General features: G+C 41.6%; 1 protein-coding gene across 6 annotated transcripts in view; it reads left to right on the top strand.

Moving 5' to 3' along the window:
* ZNF607 (zinc finger protein 607) overlaps positions 1-26,732 on the top strand; it is a 55,664-nt gene that overhangs the window by 23,499 nt on the left and 5,433 nt on the right. Inside the window, exons 3-7 of one of the 6 annotated variants that reach the window (XM_074386453.1) lie at positions 3,819-4,569; positions 12,363-12,404; positions 19,205-19,286; positions 21,106-21,232; positions 22,657-22,755. In XM_074386453.1, coding sequence (XP_074242554.1) covers positions 19,278-19,286; positions 21,106-21,232; positions 22,657-22,755 — 235 coding nt within the window. In that variant the 5' untranslated portion in view covers positions 3,819-4,569; positions 12,363-12,404; positions 19,205-19,277. Of the gene's footprint in view, positions 1-3,697; positions 4,570-9,521; positions 12,405-19,204; positions 19,287-21,105; positions 21,233-22,656; positions 22,756-26,732 lie in introns of those variants that run through there. The other 5 variants (XM_074386452.1, XM_074386454.1, XM_039467093.2 and 2 more) reach the window with 5 other exon arrangements.

Raw genomic sequence — 26,732 nt, 5'->3', positions numbered from 1 at the left:
TTGTTGCCCAGGCTGGTCTTAAACTCCTGGGCTCAAAGTATCCTCCCAACTTGGCTTCCCAAACTCTTGGGATTACAGGAGTAAGCCACTGTGTACAGCCTAAAATTATATCTTACTTTATCTCTGTAATGTTTTTTTGTTTTTTTTTTTTTTTTTTTTTTTTTTTTTGAGACGGAGTTTTGCTCTTGTTGCCCAGGCTGGAGTGCAATGGCACGATCTCGGCTCACCGCAACCTCCGCCTCCTGGGTTCAGGCAATTCTCCTGCCTCAGCCTCCTGCGTAGCTGGAATTACAGGCACACACCACCATGCCCAGCTAATTTTTAGTATTTTTAGTAGAGACGGGGTTTCACCATGTTGACCAGGATGGTCTCGATCTCTTGACCTCGTGATCCACCCACCTCGGCCTCCCAAAGTGCTGGGATTACAGGTTTGAGCCACCGCGCCCGGCCTCTGTAATGTTTATCTAAGAAGACAAAGCTAAAAGAAAAACACTTAATGACCTCTGCCATAAGATCACCAAGACCAAGGCCCTGATGAAGAAATATGTTTTTGATAATCCAGATGGTAAAGCTTTCACCTTTTGTGATTACACCTTTGCATGTGTGTGTCTCAGTGAATACCATGGAAACCAGAGGAGTATCTAAAAATTGCTCAATTACATGCATGTGCCACCACACCTTGCTAATTTTTGTGTTTTTTAGTAGAGACAAGGTTTCACTATGCTGGCCAGGCTGGTCTTGAACTCCCAACCCCATGATCCACCTGCCTCCGTCTCCCAAAGTGTTGGGATTACAGGCATGAGTCACCGTGCCAGTCAGAAAAGTAAAATATTACCCCTAATCCTGTACCATGTGAAAATACTTTTGTACAAAGGTGAAAATTTGTGGATGTCCAATTTTTTAGGCATCTAAAAGATGAGAGAATTGATTAATGCTTTTCTACACTCAGTCTCAAAAAAAAAAAAAAAACCAAAAAAAACAAAATTAGCAGGGCATGGTGGCATGCACCTGTAATCCCAGATACTTAGGAGACTGAGGCAGGAGGATCGTTTGAACCTGGGAAGTGGAGGTTGCAGTGAGCCGAGATTGCGCCACTGCACTCCAGCCTGGCTACAGAGCAAGAGTCTATCTCAATTTTTTTTTGAGACGGAGTTGTGCTCTTGTTACCCAGGCTGGAGGGCAATGGCGCGATCTCGGCTCACCGCAACCTCCGCCTCCTGGGTTCAGACAATTCTCCTGCCTCAGCCTCCCGAGTAGCTGTGATTACAGGCACACGCCACCATGCCCAGCTAATTTTTTGTATTTTTAGTAGAGATGGGGTTTCAGCATGTTGACCAGGATGGTCTCGATCTCTTGACCTCGTGATCCACCCGCCTCGGCCTCCCAAAGTGCTGGTATTACAGGCGTGAGCCACTGTGCCCGGCTCCCATTTGCACATTCTTAATGATTTATATAGAACATGCTTTCAAGTATTTAGTAGCCATGCGTATACTTTTTTTTTTTTTTTTTTTTTTTTTGAGACGGAGTTTCGCTCTTGTTACCCAGGCTGGAGTGCAATGGCGCGATCTCGGCTCACCGCAACCTCCGCCTCCTGGGTTCAGGCAATTCTCCTGCCTCAGCCTCCTGAGTAGCTGGGATTACAGGCATGCGCCACCATGCCCAGCTAATTTTTTTTGTATTTTTAGTAGAGACGGGGTTTCACCATGTTGACCAGGATGGTCTCGATCTTTTGACCTTGTGATCCACCCGCCTCGGCCTCCCAAAGTGCTGGGATTACAGGCTTGAGCCACCGCGCCCGGCCACTTTTTTTTTTTTTAAGAAATACTTTTTCAGTTACTTTGCCCATTTTTGTTGGGTTGTCTTTTTACCATTGAGTTGCAAGACTTCTTTATATATTCTAGATACAAATCCCTTATTGGATACATAGTTTACAAACATTTTTGGCATTCTTTGGGTAGCTTCTCACATTTTTGGTGGGTTTTGAAGCACACTATTTTACACTTCATGTCTAGTTTCCTTTTATGATGTTGTTGCTTGTGATTCTGATGTCACAGTTAAGAAACAATTGCTGACTATAGAGTCCAGAAGATTTATGCCTACATTTCCTTCTAAATGTTCTACTGTTTTAAGTCTTACACTTACGTGTTTGATCCATTTTGAACTGATTTTGCATATGTCGAGAGGCAGGGAACTCAATTCATTCTTTTCCATGTGGATCTCTAGCTCCAGTCTTTGTTGAAAAGACTACTCTTCCTTTCTTTAAATTGCCTTGGTATCCTTGTTGAAAATAATATATGGAGTCTATTTAATCCATTGATCTATATGTGGTATTTTTGAAGGATTACTCAGGAGATTCAGGAGCAACAATTCCAGAAACTAATTAAGAGAAGAAATAAGTGATCAATAAGTTCTTAGACTGTAACTTTTTTTTTTTTTTTTTTTTGAGACGGAGTTTCGCTCTTGTTACCCAGGCTGGAGTGCAATGGTGCGATCTCGGCTCACCGCAACCTCCACCTCCTGGGTTCAAGCAATTCTCCTGCCTCAGCCTCCTAAGTAGCTGGGATTACAGGCACGCGCCACCACGCCCAGCTGATTTTTTGTATTTTTAGTAGAGACAGGGTTTTACCATGTTGACCAGAATGGTCTCGATCTCTTGACCTCGTGATCCACCCGCCTCAGCCTCCCAAAGTGCTGGGATTACAGACTTGAGCCACCGCGCCCGGCTAGACTGTAACTTTAATAGCTTTTTTTTTTCCTTTGACTATTTGTATTTTTGAATGGTGAATTTTTTGTTTCTGTTCATTTTCCTCTTAGGGCCTAGATGAATATTTTTTATTTTTTATTTTATTTTATTTTTTTAAGACGGAGTTTCACTCTTGTTACCCAGGCTGGAGTGCAATGGCGCAATCTCGGCTCACCGCAACCTCCGCCTCCTGGGTTCAGGCAATTCTCCTGCCTCAGCCTCCTGAGTAGCTGGGATTACAGGCATGCGCCACCATGCCCAGCTAATTTTTTTGTATTTTTAGTAGAGACGGGGTTTCACCATGTTTACCAGGCTGGTCTCGATCTCTTGACCTCGTGATCCACCTGCCTTGGCCTCCCAAAGTGCTGGGATTACAGGCTTGAGCCACCGCGCCCGGCCCCCTATTTTTTATTTTAAAATTAATTTTACTTATTTATTTTTTTGAGACAAGGTCTTGCTCTGTTGCTCTGGCTAGAGTGTGGTGGCACCATCATAACTCACTGAAGTCCAAACTCCCAGGCTCAATTGATCTCCCACCTTTGCCTTCGGAATAGCTGGGCCTACAGGCATGTGCCACCACACCAGGCTAACTTTTGTTTTTGGTAGAGTTGGGGATGAGGATGGGGGTGTCTCACTACGTTTCTTAGGTTGGTCTTAAACTCCTAGCCTCAAGTGATCCTCCTGCATTGACTTCCCAAAATGCTGGTATTAAAGGCGTGAGCCACAGTGCGTGCCTGTATTCATCAATATTTTATTTAGCCAAAGAAACAGGAAATTTGGACCATTTCCATTTCATTATCTATTTGTCCATTTTATTTGTTATAAATATTTCCCCCAAATTTACTTATGTAAAAATTTTTCTTATTTATTCCTGTTTTGCCATTTGGAAATTTTGGATGCTTATGAATAACTATCAAGATTTATAAAGTATTACATGAAGGTTCAAATTTTTTTAAATTTCTTTTTTTATGTTTAAGAAGCCTATTCCAAAACAAAAAGGATAAAACTATTTAGTAGATATTTCTTCAGATGATTTTTTAGTCAATTTTTTAGTCAAATGTATTCGTGTCCACAGATGAAGAACATAATGTCATGTACTGAAGAGTGTGATGGAACTTCAATCCCTTGTATAGGACGTGAGTCCATTTACCTAGCACTTACCAAGACAAGCTGGGCCTGTTGGGTGGTATTAAAAGTTCCAGTCCCATGTTACTAAGGAGGCCAGCGCTGCCTTGGGGGCTAAGATGGTTTCAGCGCCCCACCCTGAGGAGCTCACAACCATCCAGCAGGCAGTCGCCCTTGGGGTCACTGCAGTGATTCTACACGGTGGACCCTCACACTCAGGGCTGAGGCCTCGGAATAAATGAGCTCCGGAGTTCTCTTCCTAGAGTTTCCTAGATCGTTTTGTTCTCAGACTCGCCTCCTCTTGGAGCTGAGAACGCACTAATTCTCAAGACTGGTCGATTTGCGCATGCGCACTCCCAGGCCAAGCGGTCACTCCCAGAAGTCCCCGAGACTCGGTCCGTGGGCGGCGCGCGCAGTCTCCGTGGCCACCGCCGTTATTCTTGTAGGTTTTTAGGACTCTGGACTCCACTTCACTCACCAGTGCCTGCTGTCCTGACTGTTCTGGCTTGGACTACATATTCCACAGACGACGGAGAAAACTTGGACCCCTGGCTCCAGTTCCGGGACCTCTGCCTCTGCGCTGCGCATGACCTGGTTCCACCTGAGGAAGAAGGCGGCGCGGGTCGTTGCGGGTGCCTCTTCATCTCCAGCCCGCAGCCCGCAGCCCGCAGCCCGCAGCCCGCGTGGGATCCTGCATAGCGGTGAGAGTGGGGCTGCAGAAGGCGCTCAGAGCGCGGAGGCCCTGGGCGTAGGCCGGCCTAGCCTCCCGCCTCCTCAGGCCCTGGGATGCTAGAGCTGCAGAGGAGGAGCTCATCTCTAGGAGACAGGCGGGGAGCGTGAGACCGCGCAGCGGCGACAGGACCGGCGTGTCTGTCTGTGTGATGTGGGTACGGGTGTGGGAATGCGAGGGGCGCGTGGTCGACCTTGTGTGACCTGGACATGTGGCGCTTATCCTTTGCAAAGCGTGCTTTGCTGGGCTCTGTGGGGCCACTGACCCTTGGCTCCAGGTTCCCTGCTGCTTCCTGTGCTCTCCTCTCAGGCTAGTACGACTGCAGCAGAGAAATGGTCCCAGTGGGAAATCAGACACTAAGCCTTAGATGAAGGTTTCCAGTGAGAAGAAAGGTAGGATGGGAAGCTTAGAAGAGGAATTGCCCTTAAGACAGTATGATAGATTCTGTTAAAGAAAAAAATATTCAGTGACACTTGTTAAAGCATGCAGAAGAAGCCTTTATTCAGGACCATCGGTATTGGGATCCTGGCGGTGAGATTTTTACGGTGGATAAGAGACCTTGGGCTCAACTCCAAATTTAGTATAAATAGGTGGGAATTTATAGCCAAGACGGTTAGGGATCACTGAGAAATTACTAAGAGGAAATGTCTGGGATAAGGAGGATTCTGACTAAAGGCACCTAGGAGGATTATTTCTGAAGAGAGGGACCTGGATGATAAGACTATCACCTGGGGAACGGTGGAGGATGAAGATAGGGAGGTGAAGGGTTCTTGCTGAACTGACTTAGAATAGTTCTTTGCTATAGCCAGATTTTACATTGAAGTGTACAGATGGCCTAGCTAAGGTGTAATAGCTTGACTAAAGTTTGGTCAGACAGGGTTTGTCAGTTTTGTGTGTAGTACTCCTTCCTGGAAAAGGGTTGTTTCTCCACCCTCACCTCCCGGTTCTTGGAGTTTCATTTACATGCTTAACAGATATGGCCTTCTTGAATTCTGACCCCAAGAACCTGCAGTGAAGGATGATTGCAGATTCCATCCAACATACTTCCTTCTGGTTATGTGTATGAAATTACGCACTTGTAGCCTTGGAGTGGGGAAACATAAGCACCAAGTATTATCAGATAATTTTGGATATTCCATTTTGGATTTCTATAGATCAAAAACTACAAGAATGTTTAACAGTATTTACAGTTACAGTGATGGGCTACAGTTCTCAAAATGTTAAACTGTATATGCAGCTCATTTTTAAAAACTGGAATTTTCCAAAAACTTTTGCAAGGATTATATCCAAAATGATTATTTAACTGGTTTTTCAGAGAAGAGTGAAAGGGTCATGGCCACATTTACTGAGTTTATAATGTGTACCCCAGGTTATTTGACCTATTTTGTGTACTGTTTCCCATTAAATGTGCAGAAACCATTTCCCTGTCCATTATGGAAAGAATCCTTACAGAGAATTATTTCTAATTATGTCGAAGAAATACAGCTAAAGGCTATTCAAGAAGACAAAGTGTTACATGTTTTAGTCACACTGATTTTTCATTCTCGGCCTAATATTTAGATTTCTTTTAATGACACATGTACCCTCTCCCCATAATGATACTTTTAGAAATAGTTTATGGGCCGGGCGCGGTGGCTCAAGCCTGTAATCCCAGCACTTTGGGAGGCTGAGGCGGGTGGATCACGAGGTCGAGAGATCGAGACCAGCCTGGTCGACATGGTGAAACCCCGTCTCTACTAAAAATACAAAAAATTAGCTGGGCATGGTGGCACATGCCTGTAATCCCAGCTACTCAGGAGGCTGAGGCAGGAGAATTGCCTGAACCCAGGAGGCGGAGGTTGTGGTGAGCCGAGATCGCGCCATTGCACTCCAGCCTGGGTAACAAGAGTGAAACTCCGTCTTAAAAAAAAAAAAATAGTTTATTACTACTTTGAAATATCTTGAAGTTATATTTATGATGATGGAATTAAGGCAGGTTCATCACAAAAATTTCATTCCCTAAGATAGTTTCGAAGAAGAAAGTTAGAATAACCCAAACCTCCCTGCCCAGAGATAATCACTTAAAAAATTGGGGTGTGGCCAGGCGCGGTGGCTCAAGCCTGCAATCCTGCCTTGGGAGGCCAAGGCAGGTGGATCACAAGGTCAAGAGATCGAGACCATCCTGGTCAACAAGGTGAAACCCCGTCTCTACTAAAAATACAAAAAATTAGCTGGGCATGGTGGCGTGTGCCTGTAATCCCAGCTACTCAGGAGGCCGAGGCAGGAGAATTGCCTGAACCCAGGAGGCAGAGGTTGCGGTGAGCCGAGATCACGCCATTGCACTCCAGCCTGCGTAACAAGAGCAAAACTCCGTCTCAAAAAAAAAAAAAAATTGGGGTGTGTTATGTTTTCAGTTTTATTGGGGTGTGTTATGTTTTCAGTTTTCATGCATGAGCACTTGTGTGTGATTTTGTTTTTACAGAAGAGAATTAAAGAAATAATAGAGATATTATAGAGATACCACTAGAGATAGAGATACAAAGACTCCAACTTTTAGTTAGAAAAAGGAATCTAACCCAACCATGGATATAAAAGCAGTATTATGAGACACCATTACTTTGGACTGAGCTCCTGCACTAGGCTCCAACAGACAAGACTAAACCAAAATGAAGTCACTCATACTAAAAGCAACATTACAAAACTGAAACTTTAAGGGAGCAGTTAGAGTGCCAAACATATCAGTTTTTCCTGAAAACAAGATTCCAGTCTACCCAAGTCAGCAAAATAAGGAAATTACCTGCGCTTTAACTCTTACAGAAAAAAAGGAAATGGAAGTAACCTGATGGTTACCAGTCAATTTTTTTTTTTTCATAAGGAGTCTCACTCTGACACCAGGCTGGATTGCAGTGGTGCAATCTCTGCTCACTGTAGCCTCTGCCTCTTCGTTTTAAGTGATTCTCCTGCCTTAGCCTCCTGAGTCGCTGGGACTACAGGCAAGTTACCACACCCAGCTAATTTTTGTATTTTTAGTAGAGACGGGATTTCACCATGTTTGCCAGGATGGTCTCTTACCTCTTGACGTTGTGATCCTCCCACCTTGGCCTCCCAAAATGCTGGGATTACGGGCATGTGCCACTGCGCCTGGCCAAATTTTCGAGTCCACGGCATTGGGCAGTTGAGCACCAGGTGCTCACCAACTGAGCTAACCAGCCACCCCCAATTTTCTGTAGTTCTCTTACTTGTTCCCACCTTACAAAACCCACTGTTTCTCCATTGCCCTATAGGAGGAGGCTACTCCTATCATGAATCACAAATAAAGCCCATTAGATCTATAAGCCAATGTATTGTAACTGGGTCTTTTGACATGGGCTTTTATATATCTCTGCATTTTAGGAGGAGAGGGAGCTACCAGGGACCTCCTTCAGAGGTGAAAAGCAATCACAAGTTTTTACACCTTTTAGGTATTAAAAATTTGATTTAAAACTTAACAGGGTGCAAATTATGAAGTAATACATCCTCTCAGAATTAGTAATTTAGAAATGCAAAGTTAACTTCAGAGAGAAGTAGTAATTTATGATTTCCAGATGTCTTCAGATATGGTAATACTTCCAAGGATCGTTCAGTCATAATAATAAATAGGTATTGTAATATTTACAAATACTTACATAAATGTTTGTATTTTGCAGGAAATAAAATTCACTCTCCTTAATATTCTTGACCTAGCACTTTATTAGATCCAGTTCTTAGAATGTATGTGAGGCTGCGTGGTGTCTTGTTTTCTGTACCTGCTGGGGAGTAAGGAAAGGGGCATTATTTCCTTACCTATTTGATCATCTTGAAAACAAACAAACAAACAAAGAAACAAAAAACCAGGCCACACCTGTAATCCAGCACTTTGGGAGGCAGAGGCAGGTGGATCATGAGGTCAGGAGATTGAGAACATCCTGGCTAATATAGTGAAACCCCATCTCTACTAAAAATATAAAAAAATCAGGTGGGCGTGGTGGTGCATACCTGTTGTCCTGGCTACTTGGAAAGCTAAGGCAGGAGGATTGCTTGAACCCGGGAGGCAGAGGTTGCAGTCAACCAAGATCTCACCACTGCACTCTAGCCTGGTGACAGAGCAAGACTCCATCTCAAAAACAAAAAAACAAAAAAACAAAAAAACAAAAAACCAAACCAAAACAAAAAAAAAACGGTAATTTTTTTTACAGAAGATTTGTATTTTCTTAAGGTGGGCCATGAAATTTGTAAATTCAGAATTGTGAGTAGGAGAAAGCCCATGAAGCACAAACTTTAAGAAAATCAAGAAGCCTCAGAATTAAGTTCCTTTTGTAATAATGGATTTATAAGCATGTGGTGTTTTTTATATTTTAATGTTTGATGATATGTTATTACACTGCCTATCATATTATGCTTTTTTCGTGTTTCTATAGATCATCTTGATTAACCTTTGGAACTGTCTCGTAGAGTAGGATATATTCCTATGCCTTATTTGCTGATGGGGAAACAGAGACACTGAGATGTTAGCATCTCTCGCAGGGCAAAGCGCGGTATCACTTTTGAGAGTGAGAGGACAGCCTGTCTTCTTAATTTCACCAGGATACTGCATACCTAATTTGTGCATACTTTTTTTTTTTTTTTTTTTGAGACGGAGTTTCGCTCTTGTTACCCAGGCTGGAGTGCAATGGCGCGATCTCGGCTCACCGCAACCTCCGCCTCCTGGGTTCAGGCAATTCTCCTGCCTCAGCCTCCTGAATAGCTGGGATTACAGGCACGCGCCACCATGCCCAGCTAATTTTTTGTATTTTTAGTAGAGACGGGGTTTCACCCTGTTGACCAGGTTGGTCTCGATCTCTCGACCTCGTGATCCACCCGCCTCGGCCTCCCAAAGTGCTGGGATTACAGGCTTGAGCCACCGCGCCCGGCCTTTTTTTTTTTTTTTTAAACAAGATCTCACCGTGTCGCTCAGGCTGGAGTGCAATGGCATGATTTCATCTCACTGCAACCTCTGTGTGCCTTAGCCTCCCAACTAGCTGGGATTACAGGTGTCTGCCACTATGCCTGGCTAATTTATTTTTTTCTTAATTTTTAGTAGAGACGAGGTGAATACGTTTTTAAACCTATCTTATTTACTAACTCATCCTTGGTACTATTTTCCTTTGATTATATGAATGATTTAAAATCAATCTTAGTAATAATGGCATAGGATGTTTCCATAGACCAGAGAATAATATATTTAACCTACTCCCTACCGTGCTGTTAATGTTTTTTTAATTTTGATAACCAAAAAATATCTTTGATGAATGTATTGTACATATTGGTTGTGTACTTCTATAGTTATTTACTTTTAAAAATTCTTACAAGTAAATTTTGCGGTTAAAAATAAAAAATCGGCCGGGCGCGGTGGTGGCTCAAGCCTGTAATCCCAGCACTTTGGGAGGCCGAGGCGGGCGGATCACAAGGTTAATAGATTGAGACCATCCTGGTTAACATGGTGAAACCCCGTCTCTACTAAAAATACAAAAAATTAGCTGGGCATGGTGGCGCATGCCTGTAATCCCAGCTACTCAGAGGCAGGAGAATTCTCTGAACCCAGGAGGCGGAGGTTGCGGTGAGCCGAGATCGCGCCATTGCACTCCAGCCTGGGTAACAAGAGTGAAAACTCCGTCTCAAAAAAAAAAAAAAAAAAAAAAAAAAAATCAGACTTCTGGGCTAGGCGCGGGTGACTCACACCTGTAATCCTAGCACTTTGGGAGGCCGGAGCGGGTGGATCACAAGGTCAGGAGTTGGAGACCAGCCAGGGCAACATGGTGAAACCCTGTGTTTACTAAAAATACAAAAATTAGCTGGGCAAGGTCGCAGGTGCCTGCCTGTAATCCTAGCTACTTGGGAGGCTGAAATAGGAGAATTGCTTGAAACTGGAAGGTAGAGGTTGCAGTGAGCTGAGATCATGCCAGTGCACTCCAACCTGGGTGAAAGTGCAAAACTCCATCTCAAAAAACAAAACAAAACAAAACAAAAATCAGACTTTTATGAAGTGTTTCTGCTATGCCATACCTGAAAATTACAGTATTTGAAATGGAAGAATCACTGAAAATACAGAGTTGCTTCCTTTGAAATACTTACAATCTATGAAGAAGGAAGTTTAAGGCTGTGTGTGACAGCCTATTTGGAGAGATTTAGGTGACCTACTTGGTGAGTTCACAGAACAGAGACATATCTGACTATAGCAATAGTCAGGCTATGAACAAATTACACCGAATTTATGGGCTGTGTATGGCAATAAACAGGTTTTATACTATATCTTTTAAACCTTGTAGTTTTCATTGTAATGATACTAGATGGAAAGCAAAATTAATTGCATGAGGAAATTCAGCAGCTGTCTGGAGGATATCTTGACCAACCTGCCAGATTTAGAAACGAAATAAGTCCTTCTGTTAAGAAGACCTGAAATAAAGCTGTATTGAGACCATCATCCATTTATAGAGTAGATTACTCAGGGACAGTTCCCCATGTTGTTGGAGACACAATTCCAGCATATCTGAGAACAAGTGATGAAGTGAGTTGAGGTTTGGGGACCCAAAGGAACGCACAAAAGATAAGCCATTCAGTAAAATGATTTTAAATTTAGAGAATAAAATAATTTTGTTGAAATTCCCACCTTAGCAAATTGGAAACATATACAAGTTTCCAGTTAATACATCCGTGCTTACAATAATTATGAAGGAAATATTAATAATTAAAAAATCAAGAGCCACATAAAAGTATAGGGAGTACTATTTATCAAACTCTGATTATGGGGAAATTGCTAAGCAAAGGTTTATTTATTTTTCCTTTAGCTTTATTTAGTTGTTTCCTGTATTGAGCCAAAATGGAATACAAAGTGAGATACAAGCATTTTAAGTATAAGCATTTTTTTTTGTTTTTTGGAGACAGAGTCGCACTCTGTCACCCAGGCTGGAGTTCAGTAACACAGTTATGGCTCACTGCAACCTTGAACTCCTGGGCTCAAGCAATCCTCTTGCCTCAGCCTCCCAGGTAGCTGGGACGACAGGTGCATGCTATCTTGCCTGCCTTGACTGTTTTATGATTATCTGTCTGTCAGCCTTTCTCTCTGTGTAGATGGATATATATTTATATTTAAATGTATTGGTCAGTCTGATCTTTCTGTTGACACTGTTTCTGAATATTTTTCATGTCCTTGAATGTTTCTCAGTTTCACATTTAATGACTACTTTGTATTCTAGGACAGTGATAGTCTGTTATGTATTTAACTAGGAAGCTTTGCTAGGCTCAGAATGCTGAACACTCACCATCTGTCTCCAATATCTTGACCAATTTCACCCAATTCCAAAACTAAAAAGAGGTTGTGGTATGGATGATGTGCCCTGTTTTTACCCTTAAAGGTGGGAATGGGAAGAGGTAGGTCTGCTCAAACTAGGACAAAGCTGCCTAATCTGAGGTCCACCTCTGCCTCACCAACATAGTAAATTGGCCAGAAAATTTCCTGCTGAATTATCTCGGTCTGGTTTCCATGACAGTATGTTTCTGATGTATGACTGTATAGGCAAGACCTTTGGGTAGTGGGGGAGGAAATGGGTTTATCTAGAATCTTAATCTTCCCAAATTGTATGTGATAGGAGGTAGTTTGGAACTTGGAATAGAAAAGGGAAACAGTACTGTTACCTTGAGTCCTGTGGGGAACACTAAAGCGCAACTGGTCTCAAGGTCTTCTCTTTTTTCTTTCCAGTAAACATTTTCTTTCTTTTTTTTCTTTTTTAGGTTTTGGGGTACATGTGAAGAACATTCAAGATTGTTGCATAGGTACACACATGGCACCGTGATTTGCTGCCTTCCTCCCCTTCACCTATATCTGGCATTTCTCCCCATGCTATCTCTCCCCAATTCCCCACCCCTTGCTGTCCCTCCCCTATTTTCCCCCAACAGATCCCAATGTGTGATGCTCCCCTCCCTGTGTCCATGTGTTCTCATTGTTCAACACCTGCCTATGAGTGAGAAAACATGCAGTGTTTGATTTTCTGTTCTTGTGTCAGTTTATTGAGAATGATGGTTTCCAGGTTCATCCATGTCCCTACAAAGGACACAAACTCGTCATTTTTGATGGCTGCATAATATTCCATGGTGTATATGTGCCACATTTTCCCTGTCCCATCTATCATTGATGGGCATTTGGGTTGGTTCCAGGTCTTTGCTATTGTAAGCAGTGCTGCAATGAACATTCGTGTGCATGTGTCCTTATAGTAGAATGATTTATAATCCTTTGGATATATACCCAATAATGGGATTTCTGGGTCAAATGGAATTTCTATTTCTAGGTCCTTGAGGAATCGTCACACTGTCTTCCACAATGGTTGAACTAATGTACACTCCCACCAACAGTGTAAAAGTGTTCCTATTTCTCCACATCCCCTCCAGCATGTTTTCTCTAGAATTTTTAATGATCGCCATTCTAACTGGCGTGAGATGGTATCTCTATGTAGTTTTGATTTGCGTTTCTCTAATAATCAGTGATGATGAGCATTTTTTCGTATGTTTGTTGACTTCATATATATCTTCTTTTGTAAAGTGTCTGTTCATATCCTTTGCCCACTTTTGAATGGGCTTGCTTGTTTTTTTCTTGTAAATCTGTTTTAGTTCTTTGTAAATTCTTAATATCAGCCCTTTGTCAGATGGGTAGACTGCAAAAATTTTTCCCATTCTATTGGTTGCCGATTCACTCTAATGACTGTTTCTTTTGCCGTGCAGAAGCTGTGGAGTTTGATTAGGTCCCATTTGTCTATTTTGGCTTTTGTTGCCAATGCTTTTGGTGTTTTGGTCATGAAGTCCTTGCCTATGCCTATGTCCTGAATGGTTTTGCCTAGGTTTTCTTCTAGGGTTTTTATGGTGTTAGGTCTTATGTTTAAGTCTTTAATCCATCTGGAGTTAATTTTAGTGTAAGGTGTCAGGAAGGGGTCCAGTTTCTGCTTTCTGCACATGGCTAGCCAGTTTTCCCAACACCATTTATTAAACAGGGACTCCTTCCCCATTGCTTGTTTTTGTCAGGTTTGTCAAAGATTGGATGGTTGTAGATATGCTGTGTTGCCTCTGAGTCCTTTGTTCTGTTCCATTGGTCTATATCTCTGTTTTGGTACCAGTACCATGCTGTTTTCATTACTGTAGCCTTGCAGTATAGTTTGAAGTCTGGTAGTGTGAGGCCTCTCGCTTTGTTCTTTTTGCTTAGAATTGACTTGGCTATGCAGGCTCTCTTTTGGTTCCATATGAACTTTAAGGTGGTTTTTTCCAGTTCTGTGAAGAAGGTCATTGGTAGCTTGATGGGGATAGCGTTGAATCTGTAAATTACTTTGGGCAGTATGGCCATTTTAACGATATTGATTCTTCCTAACCATGAACACGGAATGTTTCTCCATCTGTTTGTGTCCTCTCTTATTTCGTTGAGCAGTGGCTTGTCGTTTTCCTTGAAGAGGTCCTTTACGTTCCTTCTGACTTGTATTCCTAGGTATTTTATTCTCTTTATAGCAATTGTGAATGGCAGTTCATTCTTGATTTGTCTCTCTTTAAGTCTGTTATTGGTGTATAGGAATGCTTATGATTTTTGCACATCGATTTTGTATCCTGAGACTTTGCTGAAGTTGCTTATCAGTTTGAGAAGATTTTGGACTGAGACGATGGGGTCTTGTAGATATACAATCATGTTGTCTGCAGATAGAGACAATTTGACTTCCTTCTTCCCTAATTGAATACCCTTTATTTATTTTTCTTGCCTGATTGCTCTGGCTAGAACTTTCAATACTATATTGAATAGGAGTGGTGAGAGAGGGCATCCTTGTCTAGGGCCAGATTTCAAAGGGAATGCTTCCAGTTTTTGCCCATTCATGATAATATCAATGATAATATCAACAAATGATATTGGCTGTTGGTTTGTCATAAATAGCTTTTATTATTTTGAGATACATTTTGTCAATACCTAGTTTTTGAGGGTTTTTAGCACAAAAGGCTGTTGTATTTTGTCAGAGACCTTCTCTTTGTCATTTGAGATAATCATGTGGTTTTTGTCTTTGGTTCTGTTTATGTGGTGAATTGCATTTATAGACTTGCATATGTTGAACCAGACTTGCATCCCTGGGATGAATCCTACCTGATCATTGTGGATAAGCTTTTTGATGTGCTGTTGCAATCGGATTGCCAGTATTTTATTGAAGATTTTTGCATCTATGTTCATCATGGATATTGGCCTGAAGTTTTCTTTTCTTGCTGAGTCTCTGCCGGGTTTTGGTATCAGGATGATGTTGGGCTCATAAAATGATTTGGGAGGGATTCCCTCTTTTTGGATTATTTGGAATAGTTTCATAAGGAATGGTACCAGCTCCTCTTTGTATGTCTGGTAGAATTCGGCTGTGAACCCATCTGGACCTGGGCTTTTTTTTGGGTGGTAGGCTCTTAATTGCTGCCTCAACTTCAGACCTTGTTATTGGTCTATTCAGGGTTTCGACTTCTTCCTGGTTTAGGCTTGGGAGGATTCAAGTGTCCAGGAATTTATCCATTTCTTCCAGGTTTACAAGTTTATGTGCATAGAGTTGTTTGTAATAATCTCTGATGATGGTTTGTATTTCTGTGGACTCTGTGGTGATATCCCCTTTATCATTTTTTTATTGCATCTATTTGATTATTCTCTTTTCTTTTTTATTAATCTGGCTAGTGGTCTATTTTGTTGATCTTTTAAAAAAACCAGCTCCTGGATTTATTGATTTTTTTGAAGGGTTTTTGTGTCTCTATCTCCTTCAGTTCTGCTCTGATCTTAGTTATTTCTTGTCTTCTGCTAGGTTTTGAGTGTTTTTGATCTTGCTCCTCTAGGTCTTTCAATGTTGACGATAGGGTGTCAATTTTAGAACGCTAATCCTTCTCATGTCGGCATTTATTGCTGTGTATTTTCCTCTAGAGACTGCTTTAACTGTGTCCCAGAGATTCTGGCATGTTGTGTCTTCATTCTCATTGGTTTCAAAGAACATCTTTTTTTCTGCCTTCATTTCATTGTTTATCCAATCAACATTCAAGCTCCAGTTGTTCAATTTCCATGAAGCTGTGTGGTTCTGAGTTAGTTTCTGAATTCTGAGTTCTAACTTGATTGCACTGTGGTCTGAGAGACTGTTTTTATGATTTCCATTCTTTTGCCTTTGCTGAGGAGTGATTTACTTCCCATTATGTGGTCAATTTTAGAGTAGGTGTGATGTGGTGCTGAGAAGAATGTATAATATGTGGATTTGGGATGGAGAGTTCTGTAAATGTCTATTAGGTTTGCTTGGTCCAGGTCTGAGTTCAAGTCCTGAATATCTTTGTTAATTTTCTGTCTTGTTGATCTGTCTAATATTGACAATGGGGTGTTAAAGTCTCCCACTATTATTGTGTGGGAGTCTAAGTCTCTTCATAAGTCATTAAGAACTTGCCTTATGTATCTGGGTGCTCCTGTATTGATTGCATATATATTTAGGATCATTAGCTCTTGTTGCATTGATTCTTTTACCATTATGTAATGTCCTTCTTTGTCTCTTTTGATCTTTGTTAATTTAAAGTCTATTTTATTAGAGACAAGAATTACAGGCCGGGTGCGGTGGCTCAAGCCTGTAATCCCGGCACTTTGGGAGGCTGAGGCGGGTGGATGGCAAGGTCAAGAGATCAAGAACATCCTGGTCAACCTGGTGAAACCCTGTCTCTACTAAAAATACAAAAAATTAGCTGGGCGTGGTGGCATGTGCCTGTAATCCCAGCTACTCAGGAGGCTGAGGCAGGAGAATTGCCTGAACCCAGGAGGCGGAGGTTGCAGTGAGCCGAGATCGCGCCATTGCACTCCAGTATGGGTAACAAGAGCGAAACTCCATCTCAAAAAAAAAAAAAAAAATTACAACTCCTGCATTTTGTTTGCTCTCCATTTGCTTGGTAAGTCTTCCTCCATCCCTTATTTTGAGGCTTTGTGTATCCTTGCATATGAGATGGGTTTCCTGGATACAGCAGACCAATGGGTTTTGGCTTTTTATCCAATTTGCCAGTCTGTGTCTTTTGATTGGGACATTTAGCCCATTTACATTTGGGGTTAATATTGTTACGTGTGAATTCTATCCTGCTATTTTGATGCTAGCTGGTGTTTTGCCCATTAGTTGATGCAGTTACTTCATTGTGTTGATTCTCTTTACCATTTGGTACGTTTTTGGAGTGGCTGGTACTGGTTGTTCCTTTCTATGTTTAGTGCCTCTTTTAGGAGCTCTTGTAAAGCAGGCCTGGTGGTGATGAAATCTCTGAGTACTTGCTTATTCACAAAGGGTTTTATTTTTCCTTCACTTATGAAGTTTAGTTTGGCTGGATATGAAATTCTGGGTTGAAAGTTATTTTCTTTAAGGATGTTGAGTTTTGGCCCCACTCTCTTCTGGTTTGTAGGGTTTCTACTGAGAGATCTGCTGTGAGTCTGAGGGGCTTCCCTTTGTGGGTAACCTGACCTTTCTCTCTGGCTGCCCTTAGCATTTTCTTCTTCATTTCAACCCTGGTGAATCTGACGATTATGTGCCTTGGGGTTCCTCTTCTTCAGGAATATTTTTGTGGTATTCTCTGTATTTCCTGGACTTGAATATTGGCCTGCCTTGCTAGGTTGGAGAAGTTTTCCTGAAGAGTATTTTCCAGCTTGGATTGATTCTCTCCATCACATTCAGGTACACCTATCAAATGTAGATTAGGTCTTTTCACATAGTCCCATATTTCTTGGAGAGTTTGTTCATTCCTTTTTACCCTTTATTCTCTAATCTTGCCTTCTTGTTTTATTTCATTGAGTTGATCTTTGACCTCTGATATCCTTTCTTCTGCTTGGTCAATTCAGCTGTTGAAACTTGTGCATGCTTCACGAAGTTCTCGTGTTGTGTTTTTCAGCTCCATCAATTCACTTATATTCTTCTCTAAGTTGTCTATTCGCATTAGCATTTCATCAAATCTTTTTTCAATGTTCTTAGTTTCTTTGCATTGGGTTAGTACATGTTCTTTTAGCTCACAGAAGTTTCTTTGTACCTACCTTTTGAAGACCGATTCTGTCAATTAATCACATTCATTCTCCATCCATCCTTTTTCCCTTGCTGGTGAGGAGTTGTGATCCCTTGTAGGAGGAGAGACGTTCTGGTTTTGAGTGTTTTCATCCTTTTTGCACTGGTTTCTTCCCATCTTTGTGGATTTATCCACCTGTCATCTTTGTAGCTGTTGACTTTCAGATTGGGTCTCTGAGTGGATGCCCCGTTTGTCGATGATGAAGTTATTTCCTTCTGTTCCTTAGTTTTCCTTCTAGCAGTCTGGCCCCTCTGCTGTAGGACTGCTGAGGTCCACTCCAGGCCCTGCTTGCCTGGAGATTACCTGCAGCAGCTGCAGAACAGTAAGGGTTGCTGCCAGTTTCTTCTTCTGCTATCTTTGTCCCAGAAGGATACCTGCCAGATGTGAGTCTGACCTCTCCTTTATGAGGTGACTCTTTGGATATATGGTGGTCAGGGAGCTGCTTGAGGAGACAGTCTGTCCTTTATAGGAGCTCAAGTGCTGAGCTGTGATCTCTGCTGTTCATTTAGAGCTGCTGTGCACGTACATTTAAGTCTGCTGCAGCAGAACTCTTAAACCCCTTTTTAAATTGTTTTTTCCGCAGGTGCTCTGTCCTGGGGAGTTAGGGCTTTATTTATGAGTTTCCGTTGTGCTGCTCTCTTTTTATCAGGGCTGCCCTGCCCAGGGAGGAAGCAGCCTAGTCACTGTCTGCCTGCAGAGGCTTTGCTGAGCAACTGTGGGCTCTTCCCAGCTGCCTTGTTAACTTCCCTGCAGTCCTGTTTATACAGGTGCAGTTAGAACTGCCTCAGCATGCCGGCCCACCTCTGTAATGGCAGACTCTCTCTGTAGTGGCAGGTTGCCTTGGCAATGGCAGCCTGCCTCAGCAATGGCGGACTACCTCCGTAGTGTTGGAGTGCCTCAGTAATGGCGGACAACCGTCCCCCACAGAGTTGGACCTTTCCAGGTTCAAGCTGTGCTTACCGTGAAACTCTCAACCCAGAGCGTTTCCAATTGCTGTTTTTTTGTGGGGGTGGGACCAGCCGAGCCTGATCACCTGGCTCCCTGCCTCAGAGCCTTTTTTTTTTAGTTGAACGGTTGACTCTCTCCCAGGTGTTCCAGTCGCCTGTTGAAAAGGTGCCGGGATCTGTGTGATTTCCTGTGTGGTGACCCACTGCACCAGAGGAGCTGAGATTCGCAGCGTTTTTTTGCCCAGGAATCTCTTGGCCTGGCTCCCTGTTATGGGCAACTCTGCCTTCCCAGAGCTCCAATCGCCAGCTAAAACAGTGCCCAGACCTGTGTATTTTGTAGGGAGAACCACTGCCCCAGGGTGCCAGCAAAGCAGCTGCGCCGGCCAAATCAGCTGCGCTGGCGACCCATGGGGCTCCTCCACCTGGGAATCTCCTGGTCTGTGGGCAATAAAAATCTGTCTGGAAATGCGGCATCCACTCACCCTCTACGCTTTCACTGGGAGCTGCAATCCTGAGCTGCTCCTAATCGGCCATCTTGGATCCTCCCTCTCCAGTAAAACTGGTCTTCTCTTCTTTCAGGTCTTGGTTCTTTGACTGTGCTCTTCAGGTAGAGAAACACTGAGGATTGATCAACTCTTTCTAGTCTAAAACCATGGCCTGTGTAAGTTGATATTTCTCACCATGTTAATGTGTGTGTGTGTGATTTTTTTTTAGGTCGTGTATGTCTTTTCGTAATTTTTCCTGAAGTTACCTTCCGTGAGAGGGTGTTCAGTTAACCTGTTCCCCAGTTCTCATTCTTCCCATAAAATGTGTGCCATGTCATGTAGCATCCTCACTAGGTGGGCCATTGTAAATTCAGTAGCGTTCATGTTGTTATTGACCAAATTACCCAATGTCCTCTGGGTGCCCATTCTTCTATTTTGGGCAGTGACACAGAGGAAAGAAGTCAAGTTCTTTGAGTACAGATATACATGTATCAGGGTTTTGTCATTTGTTGTGACCAAGACAACAGTTTCATTTGACCATCCATGAGAAGTCTGAAATTTTTCAGACATCTGAGTTTTTCAGCTAGATAAGGTAGAAATTGGTATTGAAGAATCTAAATCTTCAGGTAGGGTAAAATCTCATGCTTCATGTGAATTAATCTGTTGGATTGGAACTTGTAAACACAGAGGTCATGGATTTGGATAGAAAGCCCTGAAAAACAGGCTGGGTGGGTGGCTCACACCTGTAATCCCAACACTTTGGGACGCTGAGGCGGGAAGATCATGAGGTCAGGAGTTTGAGACCAACCTGGCCAATATGGTGAAACCCCGTCTCTACTAAAAAAATACAAAAATTAACTGGGTGTGGTGGCGCACACCTGTAGTCCCAGCTACTTGGGCGGCTAAGGCAGGAGAATCACTGGAACCTGTAAGGCGGAGGTTACAGTGAGCTTAGATGGTGCCACTGTACTTCAGCCTGGGTGATAGAATGGGACTCTGTCTCAAAAAAAAAAAAGCCCTGAAGCCGGGCGCGGTGGCTCAAGCCTGTAATCCCAGCACTTTGGGAGGCTGAGGCGGGTGGATCACGAGGTCAAGAGATCAAGACCATCCTGGTCAACATGGTGAAACCCCGTCTCTACTAAAAATACAAAAAACTAGCTGGGCGTGGTGGCACGTGCCTGTAATCCCAGCTACTGAGGAGGCTGAGGCAGGAGAATTGCCTGAACCCAGGAGGCGGAGGTTGTGGTGAGCCAAGATCGCGCCATTGCACTCCAGCCTGGGTAACAAGAGCGAAACTCCGTCTCAAAAAAAAAAAAAAAAAAAAAAAAAAAGCCCTGAAAAACAAATACCATAAAATAATGATATCTTGATGAAAACAAAAATGCTTTGCTCATGGTAAGATTTGACATAATGAAGTACTTGATGCTTGAAGAAATTATTAATCTTAAGGAAACCTAATTTTCTGGAGTCAGATATGCTACCTTTGTACCACGAGGTCACAGGAAATCTACTTTTCTAAATTGAGAATCTGTACCTACTTTTCTAAATTGAGAATTTTGGATAAAACATCTCAATTAAAATTTTGAATTATCTTCCAAGTCAAAATATTTCTCAGTTAACACACATTGATTGAGAATTTATGAGGCAGATACTGCTAGGGCATTATGTGCATAATAATGATTTAGTTTAATAGAAAAACATCATTATTTTGTCATTTTCTTTTTTTTTAATTGCATTTTAGGCTATTTTGTTATTTTCAAAAGGCTCAGATACTAAGAAGTGTCCCAGAATAGGCAGAAAGTTTTGTCTGCATTTCAGGTTTCTTCAAAAATATGTATAAAATTCTGTTTCATTCCCCTCCCTGATAGCATAGATTTCTGGTCTGTGTGCTGGTTATATTGCTCTTCTGGTGCAATGCAGCCCTTCATCTCTTCCACTTTATTTTCTAAGCATTTTCTTTAATTTCCCCAGTAATACATGGGTTTGCTGTTTCAGAGATCGATAACATTCAGGGATGTGGCCATAGACTTCTCTCATCAGGAGTGGGAATACCTCAACCTGGTTCAGAAGACCTTGTACCAGGAGGTGATGATGGAGAACTATGATAACTTAGTCTCACTGGGTATGTTTATCGACCTAGAATGACTTAGAATAATTTAGAATCTTTTCTGTAGGATATATTCTTTATTCTCTTGTGATTTTCAGGGCTGCATTTTTTTTCTCTCTTGTTTATTTGTTTACTTTACTGCCTTTTAAGAAACTAAATTTGTTTTCTCTATTTCTATTGAGGTGGTTTCAGCTTTGTTGAGTCAGGAATGGGAGCTCCTTTCAACACTTTCATCTTCTCTATCTTTCAGTGACATTCATACCTCCCTCTGCTACTTCTTTTATTTGTTTCTGTTCTTTAACGCAGTAAATGGGTTAAACTAGTAGTTTAGCTTAGAATTTTCTGGTGCTCATTGTAGAACCATTGTCAGGGCGTTTAGGTTTCTTATTTAGTTTGTGGCACAGAATTGATGTAGTGCTCCATTTTATTATCTGCTCTAATTGCAGGGATATTAGCTTGAAAGAGGGTGCTGAATTACTATTACTATCAAAGGAGATAGCCTGTACATATAGTCATAGACCGGTGGATTGGATAAATGAAATTTACTTAAAACTAAGGAGAAAGCAGTGCATTTCCTGAGACAGAATTCATTTTATTTATGGTTGAAACTCATAATCCATGAAAATCACATATAAAATGGGACAAATATGCTATAGCTATCTCTTCTTGTATACGCTTAGTAAAATAATTGCAGTAGCATAATTTTAACAGCTAGCATTGTGATTTCCACACATTTTTCTAAATACTCATGTATCAAGTAATTGAGTACTCCCAACAGCTTTATTATTTTCCCAGTTTTATAAGAGAGACTACTGAGCAGCAATGTAAGTGACTTGCCCAAGGTCACGCACACATGACAGAGTCAGGAATTGATCCCAGGCTTTTTTTTTTTTTTTTTTTTTTTTTTGAGACAGTCTTGTTCTGTTACCCAGGCTGGAGTGCAGAGGTACAATCTCGGCTCACTGCAATCTCCACTTCCCAGGTCCAAGCGATACTTCTGCCTCAGCCTCCCTAGTAGCTGGAATTACAAGCACCACCACCACACCCAGCTAATTTTTGTATTTTTAGTAGAGGTGGGGTTTAACCATATTGGCCAGTCTAGTCTTGAACTCCTGACCTCAGGTGATCTGCCCACCTTGACCTCCCAAAGTGCTGGCGTTACAGGCATGAGCCACCACACCCAGCCAATCCCAGGCTTTAGAGTGTGTGTTTTCAACCACTTAATGCTTGCTTTCTAGAGTTAGAGGACTTATAAGTTTAAATTTCTTTGAAAACCAGCAAACAAAAGCAGATCTCCCTGGGTGATCTTTTTATTTCTCTCACTCTTCTCTAAAATCTTATTCAGTATCACTTTGACCTTTCATTTATTGCAATTATAATTTTAAATTTGACCTTCAAAGTTGATTTCTGTATTTTGTGGTACTTCTTTTCTTTGTAAGCAGGACATTCCATATCTAAGCCAGATTTAATTACCTTATTGGAGCAAGGAAAAGAACCATGGATGATTGTGAGGGAAGAAACAAGAGGAGAGTGTACAGGTAAGAGCAAGTCAGGAAGGGGCAGTCATATTTGTATGTAAGTAGCCCATGTGGAAGTGGTCATCTCATTTGGTAAATGCATCCTTGAAACATTGATCATAAAGTTTCCTTCTCAGGGAGGAGGCTTGAAATGTGGAGAAGATATGGATATCTCAGCATGAAATAGCCAATGAAGACTGGGTGTTATGGTTCACTGCCCTAATCCCAGCCCTTTGGGAGGCCGAGGCAGGCAGATCGCCCGAGGTCAGAAGTTCAAGACCAGCCTGGCCAACATAGTGAAACCTCTTCTCTACTAAAAATACAAAAATTAGCTGGGCATAGCAGTGGGCACCTGTAATTTCAGCTACTAGGGAGGCTTAGGCAGGAGAATGGTTTGAACTCAGGAGGCAGAGGTTGCAGTGAGCCAAGATCATGCCATTGCATTCCAGCCTCAGCAACAAGAGTGAAACTCCATCTCAAAAAAGAAAAAGAAATAGCCAGTGAACTGCATGTCTCCTTCAGTACCTACTCGCTATGTTATTTTTCTTATAATTATCTTCCAGTTTAGTGACAAGTGCTGTCCTTCCAGGATGCAGTCATTTTACTTGCATTTTGTGTCCAAATGCTCTCCAGGTCCTCTTTTGCACGGATTCATATACATGACTCCATTCGTTATCAGTACATTCTTTGGTTTTTTTGTTTTTTTGAGATGGATCCTTGCTCTTTCACCCTGGATGGAGTAGAGTGGTGCAATCTCAACTTGTTGCAACCTTTGCTTCCCAGGTTCAAATGATTCTCCTGCCCAGGAGTTTGAAACTAGCCTGGGCATAGTGAAACTGAATCTCTACAAAAAAATTTCTTAAAAATTAGCCAGGCATGGTGGTGCATTCTTGTAGCCCTAGCTACTCAGGAGGCTGTGGTGGGAGAATCACTTGAGCCCAGAAGGTCAAGGCTGTAGTGAGCTGTGATAGTGCTGCTGCATTCCAGCCTGGGTGACAGAGTGAGACCTATATCAAATAAGAGGAAAAAAAACTGAAAAAATATATATATTGCAGAAAAAACAACAAGGAAATTAAAAAGGTACCCTCCACAATATCTGTTTAATAGAAAAGGATATAATAAAGGAAATGTAAGACATATAAACAATAAATAGCAAGATGTTAAGACATACAGTACTATATGATTGCACATATACAAGGTAGCTACACCAGTGAAACTTAGGAGACAAAAAAATAGAAGGAGGTACAATGGGCATAATGTTTCTTTTATTACAATAAATAACTCTAGAAACGTGCTGTACCACATTTTACCTACAGTCAAAAATAATGTATTATACACTTAAAAATTTAAGTGGATAAGGCCAGGTGCAGTGGCTTACGCCTATAATCCCAGCACTATGGGTGGCCGAGTCAGGTGCATCACTTGAGGTTGGGAGTGCAAGACCAGCCTGACCAACATGGAGAAGCCCTGTCTCTACTAAAAATACAAATTTAGCCAGGTGTGGTGCTACGTGCCTGTAATCCCAGATTCTCGGGAGGCTGAGGCAGGTGAATTGCTTGAACCGGGGAGGTGGAGTTTGCAGTGAGCCAAGATGCCACCATTGCACTCCACCCTGGGCAACAAGAGTGAAACTCAGTCTCAAAAAAAAAAAAGAAAAAAAAAATTTAAGTGGATAGATGTCATCTTACATGTTCCTATTACAGTAAAAAACAAAAAACAAAAAATCAAAACAAAACAAAAAATACTTGTCTGAAATTCAGAAACTGTTGCTATAAAGTATAATTAAGTAACAAAATTAAAGGGTTTTTTTTTTTTTTTTTTTTTTTTTTTTGAGACAGGGTCTCGCTCTGTCACCAGGCTGGAGCGCAGTGGCGCGATCTCGGCTCACTGCAACTTCCGCCTCCCAGGTTCAAGCAATTCTCCTGCCTTAGCCTCCCCAGTAGCTGGGACTATAGGCACACACCACCACGCCCAGCTAATTTTTGTATTTTTAGTAGAGACGAGGTTTCACCATGTTGGCCAGGATGGGCTCAATCTCTTAACCTCGTAATCTGCCTGCCTTGGCCTCCCAAAGTGCTGGGATTACAGGCGTGAGCTAAAGGGACTTTTTTTGACCTCAGAAACAACAGAGGGAAATTTAATAATAAATGGAAATAACAACACAAGCCTAAACACTCAAAGGGACAAAGAAGAAATGAAAAGGAAAATTAGAAAATACTTTGTGATGGATAAAAAACAACAAAATACCATAATATGGCATACAGCTAAAACAGTGCTAAGGCAGAATTTATGGCCATAAATTCCCATATTGAAAAAGAATAAAGATCTCAAATCTCTAACCTAACTTTCTACCTTAAGAAACAAAGAAAGATCAAAATCAAACCCAAAGCAGCTAGAACTCAGGAAATAGTAAACATCAGAATAGAGGTAAATTAATTAGAGAGTAAAAATAGAATAGAGAAAATCAAGAAGACAAAAAGTTGTTATTTGAAAGATAGAATAAATTGATAAACCTTTAGATAGTCTGACCAAAGTAAAAAGATGACCCAAATTGGTAAAATTAGGAATGAAAGGGGAACAGGTCTATTGAATTTAGAGAAATAAAAAGGATTATAGGGAAAGTTAAGAATAACTAAATGCCAACAAATTAGAAAACTTAGATGAGGCTGGGCGTGGTGGCTCATGCTTGTAAAACCAGCACCTTCAGAGACTGAGGAGGGTGGATCAGGAGGTCAGGGGTTCAAGACCAGCTGGTCAAGATACTGAAAACCCATCTCTACTAAAACTAAAAAAATTAGCCAGGCTGTAATCTCAGCTACTCAGGAGGCTGAGGCAGGAGAATTGCTTGAACTTGGGCAGCAGAGGTTGTGGTGAGCTGAGATCATACCACTGCACTTCAGCTAGAGTCTGTCTCAAAAAAAAAAAAAAAAAAAGCATTTTGAGTAAGTGCCAAACTTTTCCAAAGCAGCTGCATCATCTTTTTTTTTTTTTTTTTTTTTTTTATGGAATCTCACTCTATCACCCAGGCTGGGGTGGTCTCAGCTCACTGCAACCTCTGCCTCCTGGGTTCAAGCGATTCTCCGGCCTCAGCCTCCCTAGTAGCTGGGACTACAAACATGTGCCACCACACCCAGCTAATTTTTGTATTTTTAGTAGATATGGGGTTTCACTATGTTGGCCAGACTAGTCTTGAATTCCTGACCTCGTGATCCACCTGCCTGGGCCTCTCAAAGTGCTAGGATTACAAGCATGAACCACTGCCCCTGGCCAATTTCCAGTTATATTTTAACTTACCTATTTTTCATTGCAGTTCAATCAGTTTTTGTTTTATGTACTTTGAGGGTCTGTTATCAGGTACATAAGTGTTGGGATTTTTACATTTTCTTGATAGACTGATCAAAGAGTTATGACATGTACCTTCTTGAGTCCTGTTTTTCTTTGTCCTGAAATCTATGTTGTCTGATATTAATATAGCCCACCATTTTTTGACTTGTTCTGTTGATTCCATACTTTTATTATTTGTGTCTTTAAAGTGTGTTCCTTGTAGCCATTAGATAGTGCGCAAGGGTTTCAATTTCTCTGCATCCTCTTCAATATTAGTTATTTCCTGGTTTTGTTTGTATGTTTGTTTTCATTTCCAATGGGCGAGAAGTGATGGGTTATTCACTATGTTAATCTTTGCCTTTTAATTAAAGTGTTTTGACCCTAAACATTATATATAATTATTAACATGATTACCTTTAGGTCTACTGCTTTACTTTTTTCTCTCTCTTATTTAATTTCTCTGTCTAGCCATTCCTTTTGTAATTCTGATTATTTCAATTTTCTTTCTATTTATTTAAATTTACCTACTGGCTTTTGGGTTGTATCTCCTTGTGTTATAGGGATTACAATATACAATGAGAAAAGTAGTCAGTCTTTGAATTCCCTGCCTGCTGATATTGAATGCCCATGATTATGATGTGTACCCATTTTCTCTATCATGATTTGCTGGAATT

The sequence above is a fragment of the Saimiri boliviensis genome, chromosome 14, assembly GCF_048565385.1.
Source record: "Saimiri boliviensis isolate mSaiBol1 chromosome 14, mSaiBol1.pri, whole genome shotgun sequence".
Classification (NCBI taxonomy): domain Eukaryota; kingdom Metazoa; phylum Chordata; class Mammalia; order Primates; family Cebidae; genus Saimiri; species Saimiri boliviensis.
Note: the sequence above shows the minus strand (reverse complement) of the source record. Positions and strands in the feature narration are given on the sequence as shown.